Source organism: Castor canadensis, chromosome 5, assembly GCF_047511655.1.
Source record: "Castor canadensis chromosome 5, mCasCan1.hap1v2, whole genome shotgun sequence".
In the NCBI taxonomy this organism is placed as follows: Eukaryota; Metazoa; Chordata; class Mammalia; order Rodentia; family Castoridae; genus Castor; species Castor canadensis.
Genome location: NC_133390.1, coordinates 70,429,887 through 70,442,111, shown reverse-complemented (window position 1 = coordinate 70,442,111; position 12,225 = coordinate 70,429,887). Strand labels below are relative to the sequence as shown.

The following is a 12,225-nucleotide window of genomic DNA, read 5'->3' as shown; positions in this document are numbered from 1 at the left end:
GTTCATGCTGCATCTCCCTGATGAGCATCCCTTAGTGAGTAAAATAACGTGGTAACTGACTCTGTTGACCCTCCAGAGGCCAAAAATGTTAAAGAATACAAGCTCAGCCAGTTGCCTAATGTCACAGTGTTAAGGTAGCAGTCAGCTAACATTTCTGGTTGGTTTAGTAGGCACAGTGGCTAGGGCCCATGAAGCTTTTAGGGGTTCCCCAAAATGTTTTAGCTTCTTTTAAAATCAGAAAAAAAGGATACTATCCAGTCTTGATTACATTCATGCTAAAATCAATACTGTTGCAAAGTACAATTTTTAGTATTGTTCATGCACTAAGGGGTCCATAAAGGCAGAAGTGCCTGGAGCCCATGAACATGTGGGGGGTCCTGGATGTCAGGGCCATCAGAATTATTTGAGGCATTCACTGAAGTACAGATTCCTGGGCACCATTCCAAAGCTACAGATTCTGCTTCTTTTGGGATGTGTTAGAGCTGGCAAATGCCTCAGCTGATCCAAAAACTGAAAAAGTTTAAGGTTCTTGGCTCTAAACCACCAAGATCTATTACAGGCTGGATATGAACTAGTTTGAGCAGGGGTACTTGCTGTAGTTTTTATTCCTTCCAGATTGAGTAAACCATGCCTGGATCATGCCCTTCCTGCAATTTCCAACGGAATGTTAGTACTGTCTGGATCAGTGGCCATTCTTTAACATTAAACTCCCCCCGACTTGTCCTTTAGAACAGAATTTTTACCAAGTAACATTTGTCAAGGAATTTTACTGGAAAAAGGAGGAAAATGACAAATTATTTGACATATTTATTGATTGAATTATTCTTCAGTGTAACACACTTGGCTATTCAGCCTTTCCCTGAGTTAACAAACCACTGGAGAACAAAAGTCAATAAGAACAGTTCTCTTGTTCCATTCCAGTTTCTTTCATCATTGGTAGTGTTCAGATGCCAATGGTTAGCAAGCCACCTCCAAGTCATAAAGAGTGTTTGCCAGTCCACTTGTAAACAAACAGCAGCAGCAGAATTTTCAAGACCTCTGTGTCATTGAAGCAGCATAGTAAGCCCCCTCGCCCTGACCACTTGAAGGTCTGGTGTTCCTAGGGGTCAGGGAAGAGCACTCTAATGCTCCCAGCACCCCCTAGTGACAGAGTATGTCTTCTTCACTTGCTCCATAGCAGCATCAGCTCTGGTTTCTTGATCTACAGAAGCCCCAAATGAAGAGAGGCAAAGGAAACCAAAGCTGGAAGGAAAAAAAAAAAGCGCAAAGAAAATACGGGGTGTTTCACAGTTCTGAGATATTCCTGAAGCAATGGCATCAATCTGTATGGGAAGAGCGAAGGGCTTGACATCATCCCCAAGATCAGTTGCTGGGTCTGAGTGTCCTACCTACACGTAACTATCTTAACTGATTTAAATTCTCAAGTTTATTTGGGAATTAGACCTCAATATGGGTCTCTTTCCATTATGAAAGAGAAGTTGAGGTAACTTCGACTTCAGTGACAAAGAAAGATTTTTTTATCTTAAAAAAATCTGTTAAGAAAGAAAAAAAGACTAAACTTTGTAATACAACTAGTTATGTACAAATGAATAATATTTTAAGGAAGGAACTGAAAAACATTAGCGTCTAAAAGTAATGAGGTATTCTGGGTATGCTTGGTAGTCATAAAATACCACAAATAAACTAGGATTTTGCTTATTGTCTGTGACAGTGTCATAGAGGTCAGTAGGATTTTGAGGGTCCTTTGCAGGAGGCACAATGTATGACTGATGTCCACGTTCATATTCTCCAGTGAGCACACGTACGTAATACATATGCTTTTTCCCATTTACATCTGGTCTGGAGTATGTGTCACTGGCAGAATAATTGGCGTTTACAGCAAAATAGGTTCCCTTTCCATAACACACAGCTGTGAAGAGAAAAAAAAAACATTTTAAAGAAACTCAATGTAGTATATGGCCCAATATGTCAAACAATGTAAAAGAGAACATTCCATTTAAACATTTTGTGTGTGTGTATGAGTTTCATAAAAACTCAAATATTCCACCTCTCATGGTCAGTCAGGCCCTTTGGGAGGAAAAATACACTGACTGAGTCCTAGCCTGAAACTTGGGCTACCCGCTGGCTGCCTAGTGTAGGAGAAACAGTGCATCCACACTGTCCCTAGTCAGCTTGGGTTCTCAGGGCTGACACTTCATTCACAACAGTCAGATTACTCCCTTCCTTACCGTTCTTTCCAGCATAGCTGCGGTTGAAGCCATTTTTATTAACATGTGGCACTGAGCCAGCATCTGTCCCATGGAAGAGTTGCTTCTCATTCATTTTGTGGCCATTCTTGGCATCCATGGTTTTTTTCTTTGCTTGGTAGCTATTCCAGAGATCTGGATTCTGGATCCTTTCAATCTGTAAATTAGTAAGAAAAGTATTCTGCTAGGGTCAAGGGCGCTTGCCAAAGTACAGGAAACAAAACATGATCACTGCTTTTCACAAATAAAAAGTATGCTCAACAGAAAATTCAATGCCAGATGACAGCTTCCTGAATCCAGAAATCTTCTGAGATTCAGTGTTTCATAAACAAAGGCATTGGGGCAAATGTTGGTTTAGTTTTTAGCATCTTATGTGCACCTCACGAGAGCAAACATGTCTAGGATCTTTAATAGTCATTACATGAACTTTGCTGACTCTGCTTCTCCAACCCTTGCTTTTTTATATGCATTCCAATAAACATTGCTGATGCTGTCTACCTGTTTCTGTCACTTTCCCTCTTGCCATCCCAGCCCTCCTGGGATACTGGTTGTCCTGCCCATATTGTAATAGTGGGAGAGACACTAGAATGTCTAGGCAAGAAGGAAAGTAATGGAAAGTTAGTTGCTGGACCAGCTGGACAAGTAGGGCATGAATCCTGATGAGGGGATCTGGCTGTAGACCAAGTAGCAAGGCTTAGACCAAACCATTTGCTCAGTGCCCTCCAGCAGTGTTGTAAAATTTGCTTGGGTTATGGATAACAAGCATCTTTTAGGTTCCTCTAATCACCAAGTATAGCAGTTTTGTAAAGATATCCTGGATGAAGTATGGGGTAGGTAAGAGGGCTTTGTTCTCTCATGAAAAAGAACATGCTAAAGGTTCCATACCATCAGAGACTTTTTCCATTCTAGAGAAATCTTAGGCCTACCATTATTACCCACCATCATCTGGTTCTTTCTGTTCTGCTTTGAGGTTGTTATTTTTAATTAAGATACAATTTTTACTCTAGTTAAAAGTCTCAACATTATCACATAGGCTGTTTATCTGATTTATGACCTTAACCTTCTTTTTCCCTACTAGTCTTTACATATAGTTAAATTTTCAATCTTCAAACTATGCCCATTTTTGCTTCCCCTCACCTTAAATTTTGTTTATGTCACTCAATTTTTACACCTTTAAATTTTTTCATAGAGTATAGAAAGCATCCTCAGTTTCTTACTGTTTTAATTCTAAAAATTGAAAGGTTGTTTTTTATATTTTTAAATTTTAATAACCACACAAAATAATTATTTCAGGGCCCAGGGTATATAGCTCAGTGGTAAGAGTGCATGCTTAGCATGTGTGAGGCCCTGGGTTCAATTCCCAGCACCACAAAATTGTTTCAAATATTCTTGATCACCATAACCTGATTCTGTATTCTTAGCTGGATAAATTCTAAGGTCAAAAATTGTGACTAAGTCTTAAACTGTAAGATTATTATCAGTAACAAGTTTATGGCCTGCACTGGATTACTTGTATCAGACTAACCCTCTCACTAACAACTACTAGAAGAGCTGGGGAAGAAAAAATTCTCTTTGAAGACAAGAAAGATTTGATGAGCCAAGATCCCAGAGAGAGGGGAAGTAAAAAATGAAACAATAAGGTCAGAATAGTGGATTGAGTTCTTCAAAGTGCTTAAAGAAAATAACAACAAATCCATAAAATAGCAAAGAAAAAAATCAAAGAATGAAGGTGAAATAAAGACATGTCCATACAAACACTGGAGTGAATTCTTCACTGCCAGATCTGTATTAGAAGAAGTACTAAATCCAGACAGAAAATGATCCCACATGGAAGCATGGAAATGCAGTGTAAAGTACAGTGGGAGGAAAGGATAAGTACATTCATAAATGTTAAAAGTAGCACAAATGTCAGGAGGGGGATAAAGATTATTGCATTTGCAAGGAAATGATGTATATTAGAATTTCATAAGTTGAGGATAAACATAATGTTAGAGAAATTGAGGGTGGATTTTAGTAGGACACATAACCCACAGTCTAATGGGGGAGAAAATAGAATAACAAGAAATACTTAATCCAAAAGAAGACAGTAAAAGAGAACAAAGAGTAAAGAATAGATGTTATAAATAAAAAACAAAGATTAATGTGGAATACTTAAATCCAAACATATCAGTAAACATAGTAAATAAACTGATTACTTATTTAACTAAGTAAACTGATTAAGAACCTTAATGAAAAGATAAAAAGTAAAACTAAATTCAAGGATATTATGTTACTGAAAGCCATGTTATAGATACAGTTATAGAATAATTAGAAAAAGAATAATATGCTAATAATAACCAAAGAAATGCAACATTGCTACTTTAATATATTACATATATGTAATAATAATTTTGGTGCCCTATTTTTTAAAAAGTTTCATGTGTGCTGTAGAATAAAACAAGTAAATCACTGCTACTAGGAACCAAAATTATAATAAAAGAGACATAAATATAAATATCTATTAATATTAAATTTTAGTTGAAAACATGAATTTTCTCATAATTTTCTTAGCATTTGCCATGAAAGGACCTGGAAGCACCTCAGCAGCAGTGAGCACTCAGCACACAATGCTTAGTTATGTTGAGAAGGAAAAGTCAAGTCCAGGGCGAGGCTGCCAATACACAGCAAGCCGCCCCCCTCCCCAGGGCCCACTGCAGACGTTGCTGAACTGGGACTTCATTCCCGCTCAATCTGAATTTGCATCTCATCACAATGTGCAATAAACCACTACCACTTGTCTTCAGTTGGTATTTTGAACAACACTTCTTTGTTATCTCAGAAGTAAACCACCAAAGAGCTGCATGCTTGAAGCCCACTGTGTCTTGATGCCTCAAAGAATTGATTCAGTCAATCCAAGCACCAGTTTATTCAACTCATTTGCAATAAGGAATGTTTTTAAAAAGTCATATAAGTTTAATAATGAATTAATTGTAAAGATAATATTAAGGATGTTCTCCAGTACTTGACCCTCAGGAGAAATTTCTGGGGAATCATTCTTAGTGTTGTGCAGAGTTGTGAGTCATCATTGTGGACATTATGGGTCTTGAGCTGGGAGCTTAATTCTTTGCTTTGTCTACCAGGAAACTCAAGGGGATGTGCACAACTGTCTAGGACTTCCTGTTATATGTTTTGTATATCAGCAATACTTCCATGTCATCTTATTTTCCCTAATTTCTTTATCTCTTTCCCCATCTTTCTTCATCTGTTCATTTCATTTAAAAGTATACTATATATCTATTTAAATGTATACTATTTAAGTATACATTTAAAATCTTTTCAATTATTATTTGCTTTGCTACATGATAAACATAGTGGTACCAGGCAGATAGAGAGCAAGGAAAAAACTGCAAAGAAAGAAAAGGGAGGCTTTGTTGGCAGACTCATTGCTGTTGATGTAAGGAAGACAGACAGATCTCTGACTTTTCTCAAAAAGTAGTGGGATCAGGGATAGAAAGTAGAAGGAAGTGAAAAGAGAATTGGAGACTTTCTTTTTTACACTACTGGGAGCACATTCTAGAAACTCTAGTAAAGATCCACACTAGTAACGTTGATTTGGAAGATGCCTACACTGAAATAATAGCCAAAGTCAAGAAGGGTAAAAAACATTGCCCAAACAGAAGACCAAAGTATAAATCCTGTGGATAAAATGAGATTGGGGGTTTGGGGAAGAAATAGATGCCAATGATAACGCAAGGAAAATTAGATGAAGAGGGAGCAAAAAGAATAAAGTACATTGCAGTAGAAGTCAAGAAAGAACAGAATTTCAAAAGGTAATATTAATAATTTTTAAATGTGGAAGATAACAAAATAATTTATGAACAAGGAAAGGACCATTGAACTTATCAAGACATAAATCTTGGCCTGCAAATGGGGGACAGGAGACTAGAATCCTGATTGAGGAGTCTTCATGTGTCTCTGTGCTGTTTGCTGGTTATCAAATCCAACTTTGAAATCATATCTTTGAATTTTTATTAGTCTACTTCACAAAGAAATATGGTGAATCTTTAATATTCTAACATCATATTGCCATCTTGTTGTATTGTAATAACTGACAACAATCATCTTAACATCTCAGTAATTATGGTGACGTGAGTAGAATCTACAATTTAGTTACCATCCAAGTTGTAATTCTTGGCAAATAAGGCACCTAGGAAGTGAGTGAAATGTTTTATACAGGACCGTGATAACTTTTATTTCTATCATCAGGAAATTCCACGTCAGCAGCAGGCTTACCTTCTCTATGACAAAGGATGAGCAGGTCTCTTTAAATTTGCTAGCCACAGTGTTGTATTCTGGATCAGCAGGGTGCAGCTGGACCACACACAAATTCTGCTGCTTCATGTCACTCCAGTATGCAGGGAATTCAGCTGCAAAGGAGACATTTGGGGGTTCCCTGCACATTCCAGGTATTTTTGAAAAACTAATTTTATGGGTTCTTGTGTTATTATCTTCCAATTCTATGTTTTCAAGAAGTTTCTTATCTTTCTAGGATAAGAAACTTTGAAAAAGACCAACCAGATCAGAACCAACTGTAATGCTTGTTAAAAACAAAAGAAAATGTGGCTAGAGGCTTAGTTCAGGGTAGATTACTTATCTAGAATGTACAAGGCCCTAAGTTCACTTACCAACAACACCTCCCCTACCCCAAAACAGCCACAGATGTGTTAAATCAGGATTTCTGAAGGGTGGAGCTTGTGTGTCTTAAGTTTTGATCATGTTAAGATGTGAAAATAGCTGACACAGTGTAACTCATCTGCATTTCTGTTAAGTGTCCACTGTTGTAATTTAGCAAAACATTATTCTTCTACCATGTTTTCACTATGGTTTCGTTTACACATGAACTTTTGCCAGAACACCTCACCACCACCGTGACAGGGCACACCATGTATCTTATCTCATTTTTATTTACTGCATAGTTAAGAGGTTTACAGATGGAAGGCTTTGTATGTGATCCGTTGTGGTGGCAACTCTATCTCCTACCAGTTAAGCAGAACAATACGTGTAATTTGTTGCTGCTCAGAATGTGAGGAGCCCATTCTCTCTCATCTCATAAAAGATGAATATAGGGTACGGGAAGCCAAGTTATTAGTTTTTAATGGGGGATTTATGTGGTCTAAATCAAGAATTGGTGTCTGTACAAATCTTTTCCTGGAGATCTGATCCAGGAGGGGATACCAAGGCTGCTTCCTGATGTGTGTACCCAGAAACCTGCTGCTCAGGACAGAGATGACATGGGGGTAGAACCAGGATCCTCCTTGGGTCATCAATCACAGTCACAGTTACAGCCCACTCTCTGACCTGACTGTCCTCTCCATCTCTACCCCTTGCCCTTTTCTAGAAAACCTTGGATCACTTTTCCTTTAAGGCTATTGTTTTCCTTCCTCTGACTGAAGCAATCATTTCCCCCTAGTAGAACCAGCTCTGGGAAGCTTTTCAACTGTAGAGATGAGAACAAATGCAAGGTCTGGCCATTGCTACCATTGATGTGGTCTTTCTCAGTCTATCACATCCACACTACATTTTCCTGGCCATAATGTAAGCTCTAAAAAATCAGAGACCAAGTTTTCTAGCTTATTGCATTGCAGTTGTATATATAAAATAGTATTAAGCCAAAAGTGTATGTAAAGTAATGGATTGCAAGCATGAACGTTTAACTCACCTTCAGATTTTGTTAGGCGCTGAATAGTTAAGCTGTGTCCATTTGGACCTGTGGCAGTGTATGTGCTCAAGTTCACTGTGTAGTCCTGATTATTAATTTTGACCACAGTGCTCTTGTCCTTTGCTCTCCTTGCATCTTCTAATTGCAGACTGGTTATTTTGTCAAAATGATGAAAAGTGTTATTGTCATTATATTGCCATTCTATAAACTCACTGATACAATCTGCTCGGTTTTCCTTTTCTTTGGCCAGTCTAGCACTCTTGATCATTTCCTCGATTTCATCTCTAGCTTGCATCACATTTCTGCTAAGTCCCCAAACCTCAATCAAAGGTTTCTTCTTGTCCAGGGAAATGGTAATATTTAACCTCTTCTGCAGCTCATTCAGTTCTTTATACTCCTTTTCATCAAAGTCTTTGATACACTCATTATCAGTAGTGTAAGGACAGTGCTCTTTTTTAATCAGCTCCTGTACCCAGGAGATAGTGTTGTCAACACAGTTTACATCTTCACCACACACCTGGAAAGTTGTCACTTCTGTTTTCTTTTCCAAAACCGAGGGATTCTGGTTTTTGGGTGATGGCCTTGAAAAGTTCAAAAGGGCTAAAGAGAAAAAAGAGATTAGCTATTTCCCATGCAATTGCAATGTTAGGAACATGCATTACATAACAATGAACAACTCACAGATAATTTTAGACACCACAGATGGTTGGGGAGGAGGCTGAGACCCTTCTTTTTTTTTCATGATGGAATAAAACACATCCAGTAATTGGGGCTGAAAGATAACAACTTTAACTTTTTTAACAGACTGGACTGATCCTTCCTGGATAAATTCTTCAATGGCATCAATTATGGCTTCAGCAACCTTATCTGGGCCTTTTCTGGCATTTCCTGCAAAAGCAAATAATAAAAATGATTGGAGGAGGGAAACAAGATCCAACTGGAAAAGACTAAAGAATATAAATTAGGGATTCTTATTTTTGCAGAATAAATTCCTGGTCCCCAACTCCTTTATCAACTGTAAACTTTCTAACAACACATCAAACAGTAACATTTTTGAAGTCCTAAGTATAGTGAGGAGTTTTTGTACCAGGATGTACACAAGCTAGCATCCAGCATGGGACCCTGGAACCTAACTTCTGATTTGTGACATTCATGTTGTCCTGTTCAGCTGACTCCGGGTCTCTGTGTTCCTCCCCACCTGTTACAGAGTATAAGTAACTTTTCTTCTTGGCTTACTAGCCTCCTCAAAAGGCTTATTAAAAACAGAAGATGCTAATGCACATTGAAAGAGCATACATCTTAGAGGGAAAAAAACAACTTTTTTTGCTTTGTCATCACTTGCTTTTATGCATGAATCCATGTTTTCCAGATATTGTTGGTAACCTCATTTAAACTAAGGTGATTTTGGAAGATACCCAGAACTATAAGCTACTTGTTACAGTGTATAATTCTTTGCATGTGTTATTCTGAGCTTCCAGGAAGTCTTATGTCCCACACTCAGTGAGACTTTAGCTGACACTCAAGGTTCAAGGTAGCCACTGACCAAATCCATTCCAGTTTCCACAATGCTCCATATTTTGTTTCTGAAGCCATGAAAGCTACTGCCTAAGTAAAATCATAAAAGTTCCCTTCCAAATATCTGCCATGTCCTATTATGTGTGAGATATGCACCTGTCCACCCACTAGGACATAGAGGATATGATGTGTGAGATGAACAGAGGGTTCAATAGGTAAAGTATGGAAAATCAAGGGAAAGACTGCCAGATGGTACTGTGTCATGGGTATGACATGGTCAGCCTGGCATGGACAGAAAAATAGACCAGATTTTGAGAAAGAGAAATGTGGAGGGGTTGAAGTGGCACTGCAGTGGGGAATCCAGGTTTAGCCTGAAATCCTTAACAAACTTAGGCAAAAGACCAGTTTAAAAAAAAAAGTAGGGAGACCAGAATAAAGACTCAGCTGCAGGCACTGAAGAGACATTTGGGAAGTAAAATTAGAGGTCCTAGTTACCAACAAAGTTTATACTTGACCCTTCCCAATCCCTCTTTGCCACCCACATACCCTCACTATATCATGGGTTGTGCTATGTTGCAGTCATTCATTTACACATCTGATTCTCCCACATGGCTAGGTGCTCTGACTCTAGCTGCTGTGGACTGGACCCTTTCCTTAGTTATCCTTCTGGTTTCATGTCCTGAACACATAAATATTTAATCACAGAAAGTAATGAGCTAATAAACACAGGAATGAAAAAGAGAGTAGAGTTAAGGATTCAGAATGGAAAGCTATGCTTTCCATATGATTGGGGGTATAACATGGAGGTTATATTGGTGGGAGAAATGACTAGGAGTTTAGATTTTATGATGAGTTTTAGGTGCTTCCAGTTATTGCTGACCCCTTTTACCTCTCCTTATATAGGTGTCTGTAAGAAACAGGGAGAAGTTTCATGGAATCACAAGCCCAGTCCTTACTCTGGATAGACTCTACTAAGGGGTCATCTAAAGATCAGCTTATGTGGTGATGAAGACAGCTAAAGGTGATGAAGACAATCAAGGAGAAGTTGCTAACTCTGATTTATTTTCATAGACAGGAGTTCAACCAGGTAAGTGGAAGAAAAAACACAGAAATACTCAAATATGTGTGCATATTTATACAAAATGAAAATGCCTTATTTCCTTGTTTCTTCTTTTGATTCCACTCAGGAAGATATATGCACCCCTGGGCTGCTGCTTTCTTGGGCCAAAGTAATTTAACATGAAAACACAAAACTAGATTTCATAGGAAAAAAAGATGGACACAGAGAGTGAAGAAACATTGGTGAGTGTCTACAAAGGTAGATAAGTACAAAGATAGATAGAGGGACAGGTGAAATGCTGGCTAATATGCTAGAAATAGCTGACAAAATAAGGTAATAAAAATTTAGAAGGATCATAAATTATACTTTTGAAATACAAAAATTGTAAAGTAGGCATATAATTTCATCTTGGAACATTATGGGTAATTGTAGAGAAGTATAGAAAGCAACGTGTGGGACAGAGGATTGGAAGAAGGCCCAGAGTGACTAGGATGTCTCAGCTTATTGAGACTAAACTTTTGGAGAGCCTAAAATGGCAGTCTGAGACAGTCAAAAACTATGATTCCAGAGAAGAAGATTGAAAGCTCAGTGCTGGGTGCTCCCTCACTGGGACCAGTTCAAATAATTCCCTTTTATCCTGAGAGTGCATGCTTCTCTTGACCAGCTCCCCTCTAGGAGATCAAGAAGAAACCCTTCATCAGTGCACATGACTCAGATTCCTGGAGCAGAGCTCGAAGGGCATCTCCTCAGTAAAGATGAACCCCAAATACTATAACTATTTGTGAAGAGTCACACAATCAGCACATAGTTTGAGAAACTCAAAAGAAGCAAGTGGGCTGAAAGAGGGACTTGGAGAGTTGAGTTCCTGGCCTACTATGTTTTGGAAACAGAGACTTCTACAGAGAGGTAGATGAAGGTCAACAGGCAGAGCTAACTATGAGCTGAGGGCTAGAAATGCTCATCTGGTAGTCAGCTAAGGCCAGAGAAAGTAGATGCTCTGATATTCTCCATGGGGAGGGGTAGAGAAGCAAGTTGTAAGATATATGGGGAAGTGAAAAAAGAGGGAGGAAAAGCTGAATGAGCATGAGGGACGGTTTTTCCATGGCTTTCCTTCTCTCCTCCCTCATTACTTTCCCTTCCCTTCTGTCTAATCTTTTGACACTGTTTTATTTTGTTATAGACAGTGTCTCACTGTGTTGCTCAGACTGGCTTGGAACGTGTGAGCTTTTGTCTCGGGTTTCTCAGTAGTGGGACTAGGCACTTCTGACACTGCACCCATTTATTTTTTTTACCTCTTTTACTTAAAGCACCCATAGGCTTTGCTTATTCCCTCAGAGGTGCCTTGGCGTGAGGAAGCTTCCACTCCTAGATCATTGCCACTGTCCTCACTTGAACTCGTTGTGTATCAACCACATTAACACTCGGCACAAATCCATGGGAAAGTGGACACAAACCTGTCCCAATAGCTGGGAGGCAAATGGATGAGTAATTCCGTTTTTCACATTCTTTCAACACACAGGAAACAGATTTCTTGACATTATTCCCACCATGAACATGAATAATATTCTTGCACTTCAGTGATCCACCTTCAGTAACTATATACTCATTGTTGCCCTGATGAGCTGGAAACATGGACAAAAAATACAAAATTAGATGTTGAACCTACTCTTTGTTTAGAAAGCAAAATGTCTGAGATGGCAAGGAAG

At 38.6% G+C, this 12,225-nt stretch overlaps 1 protein-coding gene and 1 long non-coding RNA gene across 2 annotated transcripts in view; one reads left to right on the top strand and one right to left on the bottom strand.

Moving 5' to 3' along the window:
* Positions 1-821: 821 nt before the first annotated feature.
* The window catches only part of LOC109698956 (protein mono-ADP-ribosyltransferase PARP14-like), a 36,895-nt gene continuing 25,491 nt past the window's right edge, over positions 822-12,225 (bottom strand). Inside the window, exons 12-17 of the mRNA XM_074073283.1 lie at positions 11,974-12,141; positions 8,626-8,832; positions 7,945-8,544; positions 6,519-6,652; positions 2,229-2,403; positions 822-1,909 (exon numbers count right to left, since the gene is read on the bottom strand). Of these exons, the coding sequence (XP_073929384.1) occupies positions 1,620-1,909; positions 2,229-2,403; positions 6,519-6,652; positions 7,945-8,544; positions 8,626-8,832; positions 11,974-12,141 (1,574 nt within the window). The 3' untranslated portion in view covers positions 822-1,619. The remainder of the gene's footprint in view (positions 1,910-2,228; positions 2,404-6,518; positions 6,653-7,944; positions 8,545-8,625; positions 8,833-11,973; positions 12,142-12,225) is intronic.
* Positions 6,572-11,985, top strand: LOC141423248 (uncharacterized). The gene is made up of 3 exons (XR_012447969.1): positions 6,572-6,691; positions 10,363-10,546; positions 10,647-11,985. It is a non-coding gene; the product is annotated as an uncharacterized lncRNA (long non-coding RNA).